This window comes from Canis lupus, chromosome 17 (assembly GCF_011100685.1).
Source record: "Canis lupus familiaris isolate Mischka breed German Shepherd chromosome 17, alternate assembly UU_Cfam_GSD_1.0, whole genome shotgun sequence".
Taxonomy (NCBI): Eukaryota; Metazoa; Chordata; class Mammalia; order Carnivora; family Canidae; genus Canis; species Canis lupus.
The window spans coordinates 58,420,273-58,439,217 of NC_049238.1; the positions used below are offsets into that span (position 1 = coordinate 58,420,273).

An 18,945-nucleotide genomic window follows, 5' to 3' on the forward strand; every position below is an offset into this window, starting at 1 on the left:
CTGCCATCTGGCAGAAGCCTCTATCTCCCATTTCTCTTCACCCATTTTGCCCATCCCCTCAGCACCACCCCTACACTGCCATCTTGAACTGGAATCTCAGTTATCTGAATTTTCTTACCTAGGAATGTGGACAATACCTAGTACATGAGATTGTGATAAGTATCAAACGAGACAATTTTTGTGAAGTATTTGCTGTGCTCTTCCTTGATTTAGCAAGTGCTTAATAAAAATAACTTGTTCATTTTTTTAATGTTCTATACAGTTATATATACACACACACACACACAGACGCATACATACACACTTACACACTGTCTGGTTTCTTTTTTAAAGGTCATGAGTTCATGAGTTTTTGTTAAAGTATGTTTGGGGTCTTCCTTTTCCCCCAGAAAGGGTTGTTCTCGGAAATTGGGTTATTTTTTCCCAAAGGAGAGAAAAAAGAGCAGAAGCTCCATGTGGACTTTTCAGATATTTTCTGCTCTTATGCATTGTTAAATGTACTCCATGCAACATCATTTCAGTTCTTAGCGGGGCTGCTCCTCTATTGAAACAATTTAATCTAGTCCTCTCTTGATTTTTTTTCCTTTAGCACCCCTGGCACACTTAAATGGTTACAGTTAAGCAGCCAGGTGCATATAACCTCCAAGTGTTGCTGTTTGTGGTTATGTTGCATTAGTAATGCCTCTTTCCTAGAATGGAGGAGAGCCAGGCAATGTAGAGGCCAAATCCCAGGTTGACTTTCTTATCTGTCAAGTGGATCCTGTGACATGGAGAGGCTGTTTTAGAGCTTCAAATATAACGATGACTAAAGCTGTTCAAAAAGTCATTTTGGAAGGAAAAAAAAGTCATTTGGAAGTCAGCACATGTTTACATCTGGAAGTTCCTAGCAAAGGATACAGCTGTGTGTTCTTTAGTTGAAGTGTTAAAAGATAGGTTGTGTGTGCTGAGATGGCTGCTTTTCAGATTTGCCATATTTTTTGTTTCTAGGGATTCGTCTACGCTCTTATCAACTGGAGGGAGTCAACTGGCTCGCCCGGTGCTTCCATTGTCAGAATGGCTGTATCCTGGGGGATGAGATGGGCCTGGGTAAGACATGCCAGGTATGTTACTGTGGAGTGACCACTGTTCACGTCCATTGAAATACCTCTTCACAACTCATTACTATCTCCAGCTGCTAGCTACTAGTATGGGTTTTTATCCTAGGAGGTGAAATGCCTGAACCTTTGTTATAAGATCATGGCCTTGGAATTGACTTTTCTAGGTATTGGGATGGTTTTGAACTGTGTCACTTGACATAGGATTGCAATTAATGGGCAGGGTTTTTCTCTATGTAAATATACCTGTCCCCTGGGATCAAATGGACTCTGCCCTCCTTAGCAGTACTTCTGTTTAAATAACTGGATCACTTCTAATATTTATCTCCCTTCTTCAGTAGTTGGTAGGACTACTTCCCATTTCTCTGGCATGCTAGTAAATAAGTGCAGAGGAAGAATCCTGTCTTCTAAAATGCCTCGGCCATCTGGTGGGAGGACCCAGTCTAGAGACCTAGAGGATCAGATGTGGCTTCCTTGGGCATTGATAAGCAGGTGATGTGTTTAGATTGATTATTCTGGTAGGATGATCACCAACACAACCCTGTGTTGACAGATGTCAGTGGTAGGGTTGGATTAAAGTCTAGACACAGACATCTCTTGGGCTAGTCACACAAGGTTTACTCATTTATAGGATACTAAAGGAAGTCAGTACAGTCCAGATATACAGTAGAGGTCACTTGATCAGAAACCATGGACTTAAAAGTTTATACATACCAAAAAGGTTTTACCAGTAAACACCTAGAATGAGTGAAGGTGTAATTGGTTCCTTTAGAAGGTCAACTGCCCCTTGTAAGTCTGACCTCACATACATAAAGATCTAGTTGGAGCAGTTCTGCACAAAGTTCTACACATTCTGTCTGACTACATGTTGGAGACTACTACTTTATCTAAACCAGATATAACTCATTGATCTTGGGGTTATTCAGAATACAAAATGACTTCTGAGTATGGTATCCTCAAGGGCCTCATTTGTCACCTTTAGGTTTCTCAGGCAAATAAATCTGGTTCTAGTACATTGCTAACATGAGAGCTATGGAGCTAGAACAAAGGTAAGGTTACTGGATGTCTCTGGGAGCCAAGCTATGAGACTACGTGGATCGTGTACATAGCCCTCCCTGCCGTCTCCTTTGCTTTGCACATGGGAATCCCTCGGACTTCGTTTGGAGCCAGCAAATTCCACTTGTCCTTTACCTTTCTCCAGAGTGTTCATATAGCTCTACTTTAAGTGTCCTCTAAAAATAATATACCACCAAATTCTTGTTACTAAAATTTTGTTTAGAATTTTTACATCTGTCTTCATGAAAAATATTTGTAGTTCCTTTTCTTAAAATGTCTTTGGTTTTGGTGTTGTGGTAAAGATAGACTCATAGAATGAATTGAGAAGTTTTGTCCTCTTGGTTTTCTAAAAGAATTTGTGTAGAATTGGCATTGTTTCTTCTATAAATGTTTAGTAGAATTCACTAGTGAATCCAAATTAATTTTGTAGATACATCTGGTTTATGGTTAACAAAAGATAAATTTTCTCCCAATAGTATCCTCAGCAAAAGCTAAACAGAATGATTTTATTCCAGGAAGTACTTATTGGGTGATTGCTCTGGTACAACCTGGGCTGAGAAGCAATGGATAGTTAAAAAAGGAGTTTTTTTTTTAAAAAGGAAATTATTTCCATTATAAAATAAATGTAATCTCAGTTAAAAAGTAACTGTCACCCTACAGCCACAACACTCTACCATTAAGTATGAATAGCAGTGTTTTAAAAGGTAGTTTGTATTTTTTAATCCCACATTGTCATTGTGATTATCTATTTTATATTCTTCAGTCATCTTCTGCTAATATTCCATTAAGAGAATTCATCATTAATTTAAATATTCTATAGAAGAAAAATGGCCGGTGTCCCCTCATTTTGTGCTATATTAACCTTGTGTGAACATCTTTGGATATATAGCTTTTTCAGGATTTTGGATTGTAGTTTTAGGATAGATTTTCTCAGAATGGTTCAGCATTTGGGGATGGGGGCTCCTCAAACATTTTTTTATAAAGTGCTATTTTTCTCTGTATATCACAGCAACCTCTTAAAAAAACTCCTAGTTGAAAATATGTATAGCCATGTCCTAAAATATGCCTGTTTGGCTTTATAAAGATTTTTGTTTTCTATGCCTACTTAAGTTTACGAGGTATTATTTATTGTTTGTTTTCCTCATAGAATGTGTGCTCCATGAGAGCTAGGAGTTTTGTCTGTTTTATTCACTGTTATATACTTGAACTTGGAATAGTGCTTAACAAATAGAAGGCGCTCTATAAATGCAGGCAGAAGGAAGGAAAACATTAGGGAAATGGGGGAGGAAGTTAGGAAGGAGAACATCTTCCCTCAGGAGAAAGTGGCAAGCAGCAGAGGCCACCACGTGGGAGTCACATCTTGGACATTCTTGCCTCATGTTTTCAGAGTATTCTTGATTTTGTGCATTATTTGCATTGTTTTTATTTATTTCTGTATCTTTCCTGATTTTTTCCTTTTGCATTACAGGGTTCAATTACATAAATACTGAGCACCACTGTTTGTTAACTATTGATGTAATTGAGTACCATAAATTCCTTTGGCAATTATATATTTAGGCTTATATGATTTCATGTTAGAAATGGAGGACTCTCTCTATGTGTGGAAGATTGTACATTATTTTTTTATACACTAAATCTTCTGTATGAGTTTGTGTTCCCTTCAAGGTCATGGGAACTTTGTGGTTGTTTCGCATGTTGAAATGTGATAAAAACTGCCTTCTTTTTGTGTGTTCCAGACTATTGCTCTCTTCATTTACTTGGCAGGAAGATTAAATGATGAAGGACCATTTCTGATTCTTTGCCCCTTGTCTGTTTTGAGCAATTGGACAGAAGAGATGGAGAGGTACAGAGCAAATGTTGCTGAAATTTTGTTTTTTACATTGATTAAGATTTTTTTTCTGGGTAGTATGTGAAATATACTACCAGCATATTGTCCCAACTAGTGATTTTATTTCTTCCAGAAAACTCAGACCTGAGACATTGTAGGTAGAGAAAAAAATCTGATGGTGGGGAGGGTTCAGTGGATGTTTTTGTTACTGTTTGGCAATTTGAAGATCAGTACTCAGTAAATTTTGCTGAACTAAAGGAGAAACCATCTTTTTCACAGTGACTTGGGAAATAACCAACATGGAAAAAATAATTTTCTCTTTAGAATTAGTACAGTGCCCTTATAGATACTCATCCAGCCCTTCACCTATTCACACAGGAACTTACCTATAGGTTTAATGTTACCCTAGATAAGATTCCAGATCCTAGTACTCTTTCTGCTTGTAGGACATCATGAAGACTTCATGTCCATAATCCTTGAAGGAAATGTAATTTTCCGGATATGTCCTCCCCTTTGGCCCTGCGTTGGTGTTCATCTACCTCTTTTCTTGGATTCAGATTTGCTCCAGGGCTTTCCTGTGTAATGTATGCAGGTGACAAGGAGGAAAGAGCCCGCCTACAGCAAGACCTAAAACAAGAGTCACGTTTTCATGTGCTGCTAACTACCTATGAGGTATCCATTTATTTCTCTATAGCAAGATCTCTTACCTTGGGACCACAGAAGTTGTAGAATCCACTGGAATTAAATTTCACTTTTTTTCGAGACCATACATTTTTCTGGGAGAAAAGTCTACTTCCATTAGATTCTTAGAGAGGGACCATGACCAAAGAAAGTGAAGGATGACCATTGTGTTCTGGATTAGTTGGCTATCTCTCCCTCTTTCCTTGTGCATCAAGGGTGGCACTTGGCCAGTGAATAGAAGGAGCAAGCAGGTGGGAGAAAGGGTTTTGTAGGCTGAGGCATTTCTGTTATTGCAGGATGGAAGTGGAGGACACTCCGTTCCAGTTTCATTTTAAGCTGCTATTCTCTAAGTGAAGACTGAGTCACCATAAGCAAGACCTTTCACTTATTTGTGCCCATATTTTGTTTTCCTTTGAGATAATGCTACTTAAAAATTATGCTCCGAACTTTTTTAACTCGGTGAATGAATCAGACTTAAAACTCTCTTAAACTGCAGGATTTAGCTAAAACAAAAAACAAAAAACAAAAACTAGTTTATAGTATCAGTTAATACTAGTTATACTGTGTCTTTTCTCTTAATTTTTCAGATTTGCTTGAAAGATTCATCATTTCTAAAATCGTGAGTATGTTGCAATGCCTCAGAAACTTAAATATATCATGAGAGTCATGTCTTTCCTTTACGTTTTAGTACTTTGTCTCTTTCATGGTATGTCTGGTATGTCTTCCTGGTTTGTCTTCCACAAGTTTTATTTGCAGGCAAATGACATAACAGGGATCCAGCTCTATAGCCCCTTGCTTATTAGCTGTGTGTCCTTGGGTTATTTAACCTTAGTGAACCTCAGCTTCTTCATCTGTGAAATGAGGATAATTAAATCTCACTTCAGATGGCTGTTGTGAGGATTAAATAAGATGTACATGGTATGTGGTTAATAAATAGATTTTTTTAAATTTTTTAATTTATTTTTATTATTATTTTTAAAGATTTTATTTATTCATGAGAGACACAGAGAGAGAGAGAGAGAGAGAGGCAGAGACACAGGCAGAGGGAGAAGCAGGCTCCATGTGGGGAGCCCGATGTGGGCCTTGATCCCAGGACCCAGGATCACGCCCTGGGCTGAAGGCGGTGCTAAACTGCTGAGCCACTTGGGCTGCCCAATACTAGATTCTTTACATTGCAAATCGCATATCTTCTGTGGACTGCTATTTGGAGATTTTACTATAATATAGGAAGTGAATTATTTGGAATGTCCAAATAATTCCTAAAAATTTTTCCTAGAAATGTCCTAAAGCAGTTTGTGCTATAAAATTCGATTTTAAGGAAGTTTTAAATATACTTTTAAGTGATTAGCTTTCAGGCTTTCATATCAGCTCATAAAGTATAGTAAACTTAGATTTAATTCTTCATACCATCTGATACTTGGGGCAATAATGTTGCAGTATAAAGTCAAGAGTACAGGTTCCAATGTAAATTTTAAACATTAGCCATACTTCAGGTGGATAAGAAAAGATTTATTGACAAGATTTCATTCTCTATTGCATGCGTAGTTATGATGTGGTTAGGTGGGGATTTGCATCTTTATTATTCAGAAACTTTTGTCTTTAAAGTGCTTTATCAGTATTTTAAATGTTAATTCTCATCCAAGTTCTTTGGAGTTGGATTTCTATTTTCATCTTATTTTGAGATACTAAAGGCCCAGTCGTAGATTTCATGATTTCCGCCCTGTATTTTGGTTCACTTAAGTTTTATTTAAGTAAGCACATTGTCTTACTTTTCTTAAGAAGAAAATAGGCTTTCCCTCTTTTTTTCCTTTTTTATTTTATTTTTTTATTTTTATTTTTCAAAATATTTTATTTATTTATTCATGATATACAGAGAGAGAAGAGAGAGAGGGAGATAGGCAGAGGCACAGGCAGAGGGAGAAGCAGGCTCCAGGCAGGGAGCCCTACGTGGGACCCGATCCCGGGTCTCCAGGATCATGCCGTGGGCTGAAGGCGACGCTAAACTGCTGAGCCACCCAGGCTGCCCTCCTTTTTTATTTTAATATCCAACTTAATACTTGTTGAAGATCTATTCTTTGGAAAGATGCTGTTTGGGAGTTGCCAGCAGTGCCAGGAAAGTAAATTATAGAGCTCCCTAACAGGACATGGATTCCACTAGAGGGAGAGGCAGTATTTGGATATCCATAATACAAGGCAAGATGTGGAAGTCTCAAAAGGCTAGAAGATGGGGACATAAATGTTTTGGGGTTCTTAAATTATCCTATATAATCTTCATGAAAACCCTAGTAGTTAGATATTATGTATTGTCCACATTATAGATGAAGAAAGTAAGAGATTAGGTCACCCAGCCAGGGCTACATTGCTAATAATGGCAAATTAGACATCCAAATGCAGCATGCAGTGCTAAGGAGACTTTTAAAGAGATCTTCTGAAAAAAAAAAAAAATAAACATCTGATACTGATTCCAGAAAAAAACAAACAAAACCCCCAGGTACACCTTCTCAAATTATCTAGGTGCACTGGAGTTTCACGTTACTCATCAGAAATACAATCTTTTTATATTAGATCATCCATCTTAAATCCATTCCACATGAATTTAAGAACCTAAGTAATAAAGAGGCATTTATAATGTTGCTAACAGTATGAACCCCAGAGACACAGATTTATTCTTTTGATATACTTGACCAGGTTATTTTGTATATTACTATATCACACACTGAGAAGAGCCAGAAAGTGTAATGTAATATCTGCCCTAAAGAGATTTAATGAGGAATTAAGATTGTGCACATACCAATATGAAAAATATGAAATTTTTTGGATAATAGAACTATGAAATTCTCAGGTCAAGAAGATTAGAAATTCCCTCACCCCACTGTACATTCAGGGCTAGAATTCACTCCACCTCTTCCCCTTCAGGGAGTATCCTTTAGTGTACTTTGGTGTTCTTCCCTCCTTACTTTCACTGAACCCACATCCACCTTCCCTAGAGGCTATTTCATTGAATAAGCTTTTACTGCATGCTTACCAAGTATAAAATTTAAATACCCAATTCTTCACAAGGAAATAGGATCTAAATAGTTTTGAATGCTAATTCTAACAGGCCAGGTGCTTTATTATGGCCACTTTGCCACCTTATCTCATGACCACTGTCTATCCTTGGTTGGACACTTAACTCCTTGTAATTCTTCAGTGCCTCTCCTCCAAATGATACCCAGCAGGAATGATCCCAGCTCCTACTCTCTTTGGACCTCTCCCGCTGGCCCCCAAAATTCTCCCTCTCACTGTCCTTCTTAATAGATAGACTCAATAGGTTTCTGTTTCTATACCTGTTTTCTGGATTTTCTCTGTAACCTCAGAGGAAAAGGGTTTCTTCTTGTAAGGCCAACATCTACTCAAGATCTTTCTCTGATCTTTGATTTCTAGTTCCATAATTACTATCTTTCCAGTGGTCTTTCCAGTGTTCTGTCTTACTTGTATATACATTTAGTTTTTTAAGTCTAAGAACATTGTAATGAGGGGGTGCCTGGGTGGTTCAGTTGTTGAATGTCTGCCATCGGCTCAGGTCATGATCTCAGGGTCCTAGGGTCAAGCCCCTCATTGGGTTCTCTGCTCAGTAAGGAGTCTGCTTCTCCCTCTCCCCGTCTCTCTGCTAGTGCTCTTTCTCAAATAAATTCTTAAAAAAAAAAAAAGGAACAATGTAATGAGATTATAGAATGTTTACAAACAAAAAAAATTTTTAGATAAAGTAGATTTTATTTTTATTTTTTATTTTTTTGTATATTTTTTTTATTGGAGTTCAATTTGCCAACATATAGCATAACACCCAGTGCTCATCTAGTCAAGTGCCCCCCCTCCGTGCCCATCACCCGATCACCTCGTCCCCCTGCCCACCTCCACTTTCCATTGTTCGTTTCCCAGAGTTAGGAGTTTCTCATGTTCTGTCACCCTCACTGATATTTCCCACTGATTTTCTCTCCTTTCCCCTTTATTCCCTTTCACTATTTTTTATATTCCTTAAATAAATGAGACCATATAATGCTTATCCTTCTCCGACTGACTTACTTCACTCAGCATAATACCCTCCAGTTCCATCCATGTTGAAGCAAATGGTGGGTATCTGTCGTTTCTAATGGCTGAGTAATATTCCATTGTATCACATACCACATCTTCTTTATCCATTCATCTTTTTTTTTTTTAAGATTTTATTCATTTATTCATTAGAGACAGAGACAGACACAGAGAGAGAGAGAGGTGGAGACACAGGCAGAGCGAGAAGCAGGCCCCACACAGGAGCACCATGTGGGACTCGATCCCGGGTCTCAGGGATCACACCCTGGGCCAAAGGCAGGCGCTAAATTGCTGAGCCACCCAAGGGATCCCCCCTCCATTCATCTTTCGATGGACACCGAGGCTCCTTCCACAGTTTGGCTGTTGTGGACACTGCTGCTATAAACATTGGGGTGCAGGTGTCCCAGCATTTCACTGCATCTGTATCTTTGGGGTAAATCCCCAGCAGTGCAATTGCTGGGTCATAGGGTAGATCTATTTTTAACTCTTTGAGGAACCTCCACACAGTTTTCCAGAGTGGCTGCACCAGTTCACATTCCCAAAAACAGCTCAAGAGGGTTTCCCTGTCTCCACATCCTCTCTGTGTTGTTTCCTGTCTTGTTAATTTTCACCATTCTCACTGGTGTGAGGTGGTATCTCATTGTGGTTTTGATTTGTATTTCCCTGATGGCAAGTGATGTGGAGCATTTCCTCATGTGCTTTTTGGCCATGTCTATGTCTTCCTCTGTGAAATTTCTGTTCATGTCTTTTGCCCATTTCATGATTGGATTGTTTGTTTCTTTGCTGTTGAGTTTAATAAGTTCTTTATGGATCTTGGACACTAGCCCTTTATCTGATATGTCATTTGCAAATATCTTCTCCCGTTCTGTAGGTTGTCTTTGAGTTTTATTGACTGTTTCTTTTGCTGTGAAGAAGCTTCTTATCTTGATGAAGTCCCAATAGTTCATTTTTGCTCTTGTTTCTCTTGCCTTCATGGATTTATCTTGCAAGAAGTTACTGTGGCCAAGTTCAAAAAGGTGTTGCCTTTGCTCTCCTCTAGTATTTTGATGGAATCTTGTCTCACATTTAGATCTTTCATCCATTTTGAGTTTATCTTTGTGTATGGTGTAAGAGAGTGGTCTAGTTTCATTCTTCTGCACGTGGGTGTCCAATTTTCCCAGCACCATTTATTGAAGGGACTGTCCTTTTTCCAGTGGATAGTCATTCCTGCTTTGTCGAATATTAGTTGACAATAAAGTTGAAGGTCCATTTATGGATTCTCTATTCTGTTCCATTGATCTATGTGTCTGCTTTTGGGCCAGTACCACACTGTCTTGATGATAACAGCTTTATAGTACAGCTTGAAATCTGGCATTGTGATGCCCCGGCTCTGGTTTTTTTGTTGTTGTTGTTTTTTGTTTTCAATATTCCCTTGGCTCTTCAGGGTCTTTTCTGATTCCACACAAATCTTAGGATGATTTGTTCCAACTCTGAAGAAAGTCCATGGTATTTTGATAGGGATTGCATTAAATGTGTGCATTGCTCTGGATAGCACTGACATTTTCACAAATGTTAGTTCTTCCAAACCATGAGCATGGAATATTTTTCCATTTCTTTGTGTCTTCCTCAATTTCTTTCAGAAGTGTTCTGTAGTTTTTAGGGTATAGATCCTTTACCTCTTTGGTAAAGGATACAATTGTAAATGGGATTGACTCCTTAATTTCTCTTTCCTCAGTCTCATTGTTAGTGTATAGAAATGCCACTGACTTCTGGGCATTGATTTTATATCCTGCCACACTGCCGAATTGCTGTATGAGTTCTAGCAATCTTGGGGTGGAGTCTTTTGGGTTTTCTATGTAGAGTATCATGTCATCTGCGAAGAGGGAGAGTTTGACTTCTTCTTTGCCAATTTGAATGCCTTTAATGTCTTTTTGTTGTCTGATTGCTGAGGCTAAAACTTCTAGTACTATGTTGAATAGCAGTGGTGAGAGTGGACATCCCTGTTGTGTTCCTGATCTTAGGGGAAAGACTCCCACTGCTTCCCCATTGAGCATGATATTTGCAGTGGGCTTTTCATAGATGACTTTTAAGATGCTGAGGAATGTTCCCCTCTATCCCTACACTCTGAAGAGTTTTGATCAGGAATGGATGCTGTATTTTGTCAAATGCTTTCTCTGCATCTGTTGAGAGGATCATATGGTTCTTGCTTTTTCTCTTGCTGATATGATGAATCACATTGATTGTTTTACGAATGTTGAACCAGCCTTGTGTCTCGGGGATAAATCCTACTTGGTCATGGTGAATAATCTTCTTAATGTATTGTTGTATCCTATTGGCTAGTATCTTGTTGAGAATTTTTGCATCCATGTTCATCAGGGATATTGGTCTATAATTCTCCTTTTTGGTGGGGTCTTTGTCTCGTTTTGGAATTAAGATGATGCTGGCCTCATAGACCGAGTTTGGAAGTATTCCATCCCTTTCTATCTTTTGGAACAGCTTTAGTAGAATAGGTGTGGTTTCTTCTTTAAACGTTTTATAGAATTCCCCTGGGAAGCCATCTGGCCCTGGACTTTTGTCTTGGGAGGTTTTTGATGACTGCCTAATTTCCTCCCTCCCTGGTTATTGGCCTGTTCAGGTTTTCTATTTCTTCCCGTTCCAGTTCTGGTAGTTTGTGGTTTTCCAGAAATGGGTCCATTTCTTCTAGATTGCTTAGTTTATTGGCATATAGCTGCTTATAATATGTTTTTAAAATCGTTTGTATTTCCTTGCTATTGGTTGTGATGTCTCCTTTTCCATTCATGATTTTATTAACTTGAGTCTTTTCTCTTTTGTTTTTTTTTTTGTTTTTTTTTTTTCTCTTTTGTTTTTAATAAAGCTGACTAATGGTTTATCTTATTAATTCTTTCAAAGAACCAACTCCTGGTTTTGTTGATCTGTTCTACAGTTCTTCTGGTGTCTATTTCATTGAGTTCTCGAATCTTTATTAACTCTCTTCTTTTGCTCAATGTAGGTTTTATTTGCTGTCCTTTCTCCAGTTCCTTTAGGTGCAAGATTAGCTTGTGTATTTGAGTTTTTTCCAGTTTTTTGAGGGATGCTTGTATTGTGATGTATTTCCCTCCCAGGACTGCTTTTGCCGTATCCTAAAGATTTGGATCGGTTTTATCTTCATTCTCATTAGTTTCCATGAATCTTTTTAGTTCTTCTCCTATTTCATCATTGACCCTTCCATCTTTTAGCAGGATGGTCTTTAACCTCCATGTGTTTGTATTTCTTCCAAATTTCTTTTTGTGATTAAGTTCTAGTTTCAAAGCAGTGTGGTCTGAAAATATGCAGGGGACAATCCCATTCTTTTGGTATTGGTTGAGACCTGATTTGTGACCCAGTATGTGGTCTATTCTGGAGAAAGTTCCATGTGCACTTGAGAAGAATGTATATTCAGTTGCATTTGGATGTAAAGTTCTGTAAATATCTGTGAAATCCATCTGGTCCAGTGTATCATTTAAAGCTCTTGTTTCTTTGGTGATGTTGTGCTTATAATATGTGTCATTTGCAGAAAGTGCTGTATTTAAGTCTTCCAGTGTAAGTGTATTATTATTTAAGGATGTCTTTACTTTGGTTATTAATTGATTGATATACTTGGCAGCTCCCATATTAGGGGCATAAATATTCATGATTGTTAGGTCCTCTTGTTGGATAGATCCCTTAAGTATGATATAGTGTCTCGCTTCTTCTCCTACTAAGGTCCTTAGGAGAAACTTTAATTTATCTGATAGGAGGATTGCTATCGCAGCTTTCTTTTGAGGACCATTTGAATGGTAAATGGTTCTCCAACCTTTCATTTTTCAGGCTATAGTTGTCCTTAGGTCTAAAATGAGTCTCTTCTTAACAGCAAATAGATGGGTCTTGCTTTTTTTATCCAGTCTGAAACCCTTCGTCTTTTGATGGGATCATTAAGCCCATTCACGTTCAGAGTTACCAATGAAAGATATGAATTTAATGTCATCATAATACCTATTCAGTCTCTGTTTTTGTGGATTATTTCTTTGACATCCTCTTTCTTTTACAGAGTCCCCCTTAATAATTCTTGCAGAGCTGGTTTGGTGGTCACATATTCTTTCAGTTTCTGCCTATCTTGGAAGCTCTTTATCTTTCCTTCTATTCTGAATGAGAGCCTTGCTGGATAGAGTATTCTTGGCTGCATGTTCTTCTCATTTAATACCCTAAATATATCCTGCCAGCCCTTTCTGGCCTGCCAGGTCTCTGTGGAGAGGTCTGCTGTTATCTAATATTTCTCCCCATATAAGTTAGGGATCTCTTGTCTCCTGTTGCTTTAAGGATTTTCTCTTTATCTTTGGAATTTCAAGTTTCACGATTAAATGTCGAGGCTTTGAATGGTTTTTATTGATTTTAGGGCAGGACTCTATCTCCTGGATCTGAATGCCTGTTTCCCTCCCCACATTAGGGAAGTTCTCAGCCAAGGTTTGTTCAAATATGCTTTCTGGCTCTCTGTCCATCTCAGTGCCCTCGGGAACCCCAATTAAACGTAGATTTTTCCTTCTGAGGCTGTCATTTATTTCCCTTAACTTTTCCTTGTGGTCTTTTGTTTTTCTCTCTTTTCCTCAGCTTCCTTCCTTGCTGTCAACTTGTCTTCTATGTCACTCCCTCTTTCTTCTGCCTCATTAACTCTTGTTGTTAGGACCTCCAGTTTGGATTGCATCTCATTTAATTGATTTTTAATTTCGGCCTGATTAGATCTAAATTCTGCAGTCATGAAGTCTCTTGATTCCTTTATACTTTTTTCCAGAGCCACCAGTAGCTTTATAATTGTGCTCCTGAATTGGCTTTCTGACCTCGAATTGTAATCCAAATTCTGTAACTGAGTACTGTTTCTGATTGTTTCTTTTGTGGTGAGTTCTTTCTAGTCATTTTTCTCAGTCAGTGTGGCTAAAAATGAGTTTTAGTGGAAAAAGGAAGAAAAGAAAAGAAAAGAAAAAAGAAAAAAACAGAACAAAAAAAAAAAAAAAACAAGGAGGGGTCTTCTCTGGTTCTATATACTGTAAATCCCTTGACTTCCCCTGGAGCTTTCCAGTGCTGCTGGGTCAAGAACTTGTTCCTTCCTCCTCTGTCTTTCCAGGTGGTCTTCTGTGGGAGGGGCCTGCTGTGCTGATTCTCAGGTGTTTGTACCTGGAGGCGCTGCCCCACCCCCTGGGAGGTGCATGGCTCAGGTGGAGCTGTTTACCTCGTGAGGACTCTGTTCCCTGGTGGCCCTGCTTCATCCCAGGCACTGGGTGACACCAGGAGGGGCAACACCACTGGCCGCAGCCAGCTCTCCAGCCCTGGAGTCAGTTCCTACAATAACTACCACAGTCTCCCAGTCTGCACTGGCCTGGATGCTCCCAGGCGCAGGGGGTGCTGACCTGCACAGCTTGGGGGTGCCTGGTGGCAGGAACATCCTTGCTGCCCTGTGCCCTCCCTGCCTCCGCCTGCCCTGGGGGTGGGGGAGTGCAGGATCCTGGGTTGTGTCCCCCCGCACCCTGGGAACTGGGGCCCCTGCTGCTGGAATTGCACACCTGGGCTGTATCTCCCAAAGGCAGCAGGGCACAGCCCCCTCTGCCTGGATCCTCTGCCTGAGCTTCTCCCAAGGCCCCACCGGGCGCACTCTCCAACCCTTTACCAGGATCAGCCTGTGGTCTGGGCATGCTCTCCCCCAGGCACACTTCCTCTGTTAGTGACCCCAGGAGACTGGAGGCTCCACTGCCCCTCCTGCGGTTCTGCCCGAGTTCCCTGCTAGGCGCCTTTCTGTCCAGGAAGAATCCAGTGTGGATTTTTAAAGTTCCTGCTTCTCTGGGACTGAACTTTCCTGTCCCAGGAGGCTTTTGCCTTAGCCCAGCTCCTCGAGGGGCCCCTCTCCCACTTGATTCTTTTTTATTTTATTTATTATTATTATTATTATTTATTTCTTTTTTATTTTATTTTATGTTTTTCCGTCTTCCTACCTTGTTAGAAGTGCAAACTCTTCTCTCTGTAATGTTCCAGTTGTTCTCTCTCTAAATCTCAGGTCGAATATGTAGGGTTTCAGGATGATTTGAAAGTTATCTAGGTAAGTTGGTGGGGACAGGTGACTTGGGGACCCTACTCCTCCGCCATCTTGACAAACTAGATTTTAAACCAAAGACTGTAACAAGAGATGAAGAAGGATACTATATCATAATAAAGGGGTCCAGTCAACAAGAATATCTAATAACTTTAAGTATTTATGTCCCCAACTTGGGAGTACCTAAATATATAAATCCGTTAATAAAAATAAAAACATAAACCTTATGAGGAGCTCCTGCATGGCTCGGTTGGTAAGCATCTGACTCTTCACAAAATAAAAATTTAAAAATCTTATAGCTGTCACTTATCTCTTGCATGGTTTCTCATTTGTGAAAAGGGATACATAATATGTATATATATTTTTTAGTTTATATAGGCCTTTTTATTGCAAGATAATCATAGTATTTAAAACACTAACTAATATTTTGTCACCTATAAGTGGGCTTATTTATTTCCAGCTTTTTGCTATTTTAAATATTGTGGCTTGGAACATATTCATACAAACATATTTTTCCGTATTTTGAATTTTTTTATGCTCTATAGATAGCCACCAGTGACTTCCATAATATATTCAATGGATGTATCTTCTCAAATGTCTGTCTGAAACATTTGATCTTACTCTCTGCTTTTCCATTTTTAAAACCCTTTTTTAGCTACTGTGACATCATTTTTCTTGATTTTTCTTCTGAATTTAAACCTCAGCTCTGCCTGATTTTAGCTTTAGGAGTTTGAGCCAGTTACCTAACCTCTCTGAGCTTTAGTCTCTTTGTTGGTAAAATGAGCAGAATGCCTACTCACCTTATTCTTTTGGAGTAGATAACAGACATAAAGTCCCAACCATGACACTGGGTCTCGCACATAGTAGGTGGTCATAAGAGTTTCCTTTGCTTTCTGTCTCTAGCTCCTTCTTTTCTGCCCCTATGCACAGATCTTTCCTGTCCTAGAAAACAAATTCCCTTAATTTTACTACCTTATGCAGATGTTTTATGTACGTGGCAGGCTTTAGATAAGGCAATTTGAGGAGCACCTGGGTTACATCCAGTTCTTGATTTCGGCTCAGGTCATGATCTTAGGGTCCTGAGATGGAGCTCTGTGTTGGGCTCCATGCACAGTGGGGAGTCTGCTTGAGATTCTTCCTCTCTGCTTCTCCCCTTAATCATGCACATATGCACTGTCTCAAATAAATAAATCTTAAAAAAAAAAAAAGGCAGTTTGAATGTGTTTCTAATAGAGTGGGCTTAATACTAGTCTTCCCAATTAGTTACAGTTTTATGGCTTTTGGGTAGGAGATATATATTTGAGTTACACAAAACTGAAAGCTTGGATTTTTCTCTCACAGCTTCCCTTGGAGTGTTCTTGTTGTGGATGAAGCTCACAGGTTGAAAAACCAAAACTCCTTGCTGCATAAGACACTTTTGGAGGTAAACTCACAGGATAGTCTTAGTTTTTATTCAACTCCCTTTAAAGAAAATACTATCTTGGGCCTGTATAGAGTTAGGTAAGTTGAAAGATTTTTTTTAGTCCGATTTCGGTAGGGCTGTATAAACATTTTGTGAGTGACAGGTAGTACTTAATATGGCCTAACTTCTTGCTCTCATCTTTTATGTAAGAGATGACATTTACTGAAATCTGGGTATCAAATAATAAGATACTACCTCAGTAAAATAACGCTGTATTTTTTGAAATGTTTCAACTCTCTTTTGATCTTCTTCAGAGGGGTAATTCTTTAAAAATAATCCTATTATAACTCTTCTGTCTGCAAGAGCAGATAATGCTGACATATTTTGCCCCCCTCCCATTTACCTTTTTTAAGGATTTGACCATTCACATGGAGTAATGAAGAGACCCCAGTGCATGCCATTGACTATTAGCTCCAGTCTCTCTTGTCTTTGTCACACTTTTAAGTCTTGATACCCTTGATCTCATTCCCTTCCCCCGATCTTTGGCACCATTCTGGCCCGGTGAGAAATGAGAAATGTCAGTGTAGCCTTAGATTTGCCCTCTTTTCAGAGGAGCCCGTGGAACAGCTTGTAAGTAACAGGTACCCTTCTTGTTGACCTTATAAATGAGACCACATATGTGAATTCCTGTAACCATTACTGAAGTTTGGTCCCTGTCCTATAACATCATATCCTGTAACAAACAGTTAATAAATTTAAAGGTGATTTGGAGGAAAGTCTTAGGTCTGAATTCTCAATTCATGGTCTAAAAGTTGCAGTTTTTAGCATTTTAATGCAGGTACTGTCACTGTCTATTACTAGTCCACTCTCAGACGTTATTGCTGTTTCCCAGTGGGGCCCCCTCTGCTCTATGATGTCTTTGGCTTCTTTTAGGGACACTTAACAGTATCTTTTTCCCAAGAGGTTTTCATATAGTAGCTCCTAACCCTATAAGAGACTGCTTCATAAACTATCATGGCAGTTTACTAATGTGTAATGGGATAAGAGAAGAGAAGCCAGTATAAAGGAACCCTGGGTTTGGAGTGGGGAAACCAAGTTCTGTTGCATGTCCCAGAGCCTTTCCTTATTATTCATAGGGAAACTAAGTCTCAGAGGGATTATGTGAGGAATTTCTGAGTCATCTACGCATTCTTTTTTAGGTGAGCTTTGAATTGCAGACAACTGGTTGGTTGGAAAGAATTGCATTTATTGATAGGGGGGCTGACAGATGAGGAGAAGGGTAGTGCCCTTTTCCCCCCTTTATAATACTGTTTCCAGCTTGTTTGTAGAAGTTGGAAACACTTTGTAGTGGAATATAGGGAGTTGGTTATATAATTTATGCAGTGTGCCTCATTTACATTTATAAAGTACATTCACAAAGTAAGTACTGTACCTTGACAAAGTAAGGCTGCCATGAAAGATTATGTAGAAAAATATTTAACGACATGAGAATTGTCTGCAAAATACCTTACAAAAAAGCAGTTTTAAAAATACTGTATACAAAGAGATCATCTCTGGATTTTTTTCACCCAGTTAAAAGTTTTGATGCCAAATGGACACTACTGTGAATAAATATATTAACTCATATGACAGTATAAGTTGACTGTAGTGAACACTAACCCTGGTTATCTTTTTGACTTCATATTCTTTCGTCAACCCAGCTTTTTGCTTGGTGACCACATACCATAAAAAGATGAGTTGATTGTTGAAAGCATTTATTTCTGACCAGTTTCTGTACTTAAATTCTAAGAAAACATTGCCCTTACCAACAAAGCAGGCATGAGTGGGTAGACACTGATTAAACAGTTTTAAAAGAAAACAAAAAAAGGAGTTTGAAAAAAAAATAGTAATAACATTTTCAAATCACTTTTAATTGTGTCATTCTATCTGATCTGACATGTTTTCTTAATACAAAATCACTATCTTCTTATGACCCCCTCCCAAATCAAAATACAGAAACATAAGAATTAAAATAAAAACCAACAATAATTATCTTACTCCCTTGCATATGTTAACATTTGGTATATCTGTTGCCTTTACTGTGTGAAAACCCAATCACATAAATATGCATATATATTATTTTAAAAACCAAAACATACTGTATTTTTATATTTATAAGATATGTTTATCTACACATACGTGTATATATTACCTTACTGTATTCCAGTATTTAAAATAGCATAAACAGGATATGGCTTTCCATTTTTGCTGCATTATTTAACTCAAATGGCATAAGTTCTCACTAAATTCAGTTTAGAGGTTGTCCATTGCTTAACCTAATATCTGTTATTGTTTTTCCTAACCTTTTATTTCATTAGTCTCTTATTCTTCGTGTTCTTATCTGTTGCTCAAAATTTAAAGAATATCTTTCATTTTGGCTTATGTAAGGCCCTGGAACATCCAGAAGACTTGATGTTTTGGATGTGCTGTACTGTAAAGTTTTATAGAAGGATATTCTTTTCGTATAGATCTTGCTTGTCATGGTAGGCCTGATGCTATCTATAGCTTTTTCAAACTGCTTGAATATGTACCATGTTCCTCTGATGCCTCACTAGACTCAGCCATGTGAGTAATAAAATACAGCTTGAATCCTCACTAAGATTGAATAACAAGAGCCATATCAAATATTTTTGTAGTACTTCAGAGTTCACACAGCGATTTTACTTACCTTCTTATAACAGTATCTCCTTCACAGGATTATTGT

The 18,945-nt window shown here is 38.5% G+C and overlaps 1 protein-coding gene across 4 annotated transcripts in view; it reads left to right on the forward strand.

Annotated features, from left to right (window-relative positions):
- Positions 1–18,945, forward strand: part of CHD1L (chromodomain helicase DNA binding protein 1 like) — an 82,473-nt gene that overhangs the window by 20,578 nt on the left and 42,950 nt on the right. For 3 of the 4 annotated variants that reach the window (XM_038561975.1, XM_038561972.1, XM_038561974.1), the window contains exons 2-6: positions 988–1,100; positions 3,887–3,993; positions 4,536–4,650; positions 5,247–5,278; positions 16,142–16,223. In XM_038561975.1, coding sequence (XP_038417903.1) covers positions 988–1,100; positions 3,887–3,993; positions 4,536–4,650; positions 5,247–5,278; positions 16,142–16,223 — 449 coding nt within the window. The remainder of the gene's footprint in view (positions 1–987; positions 1,101–3,886; positions 3,994–4,535; positions 4,651–5,246; positions 5,279–16,141; positions 16,224–18,945) is intronic. The other variant, XM_038561973.1, reaches the window with a different exon arrangement.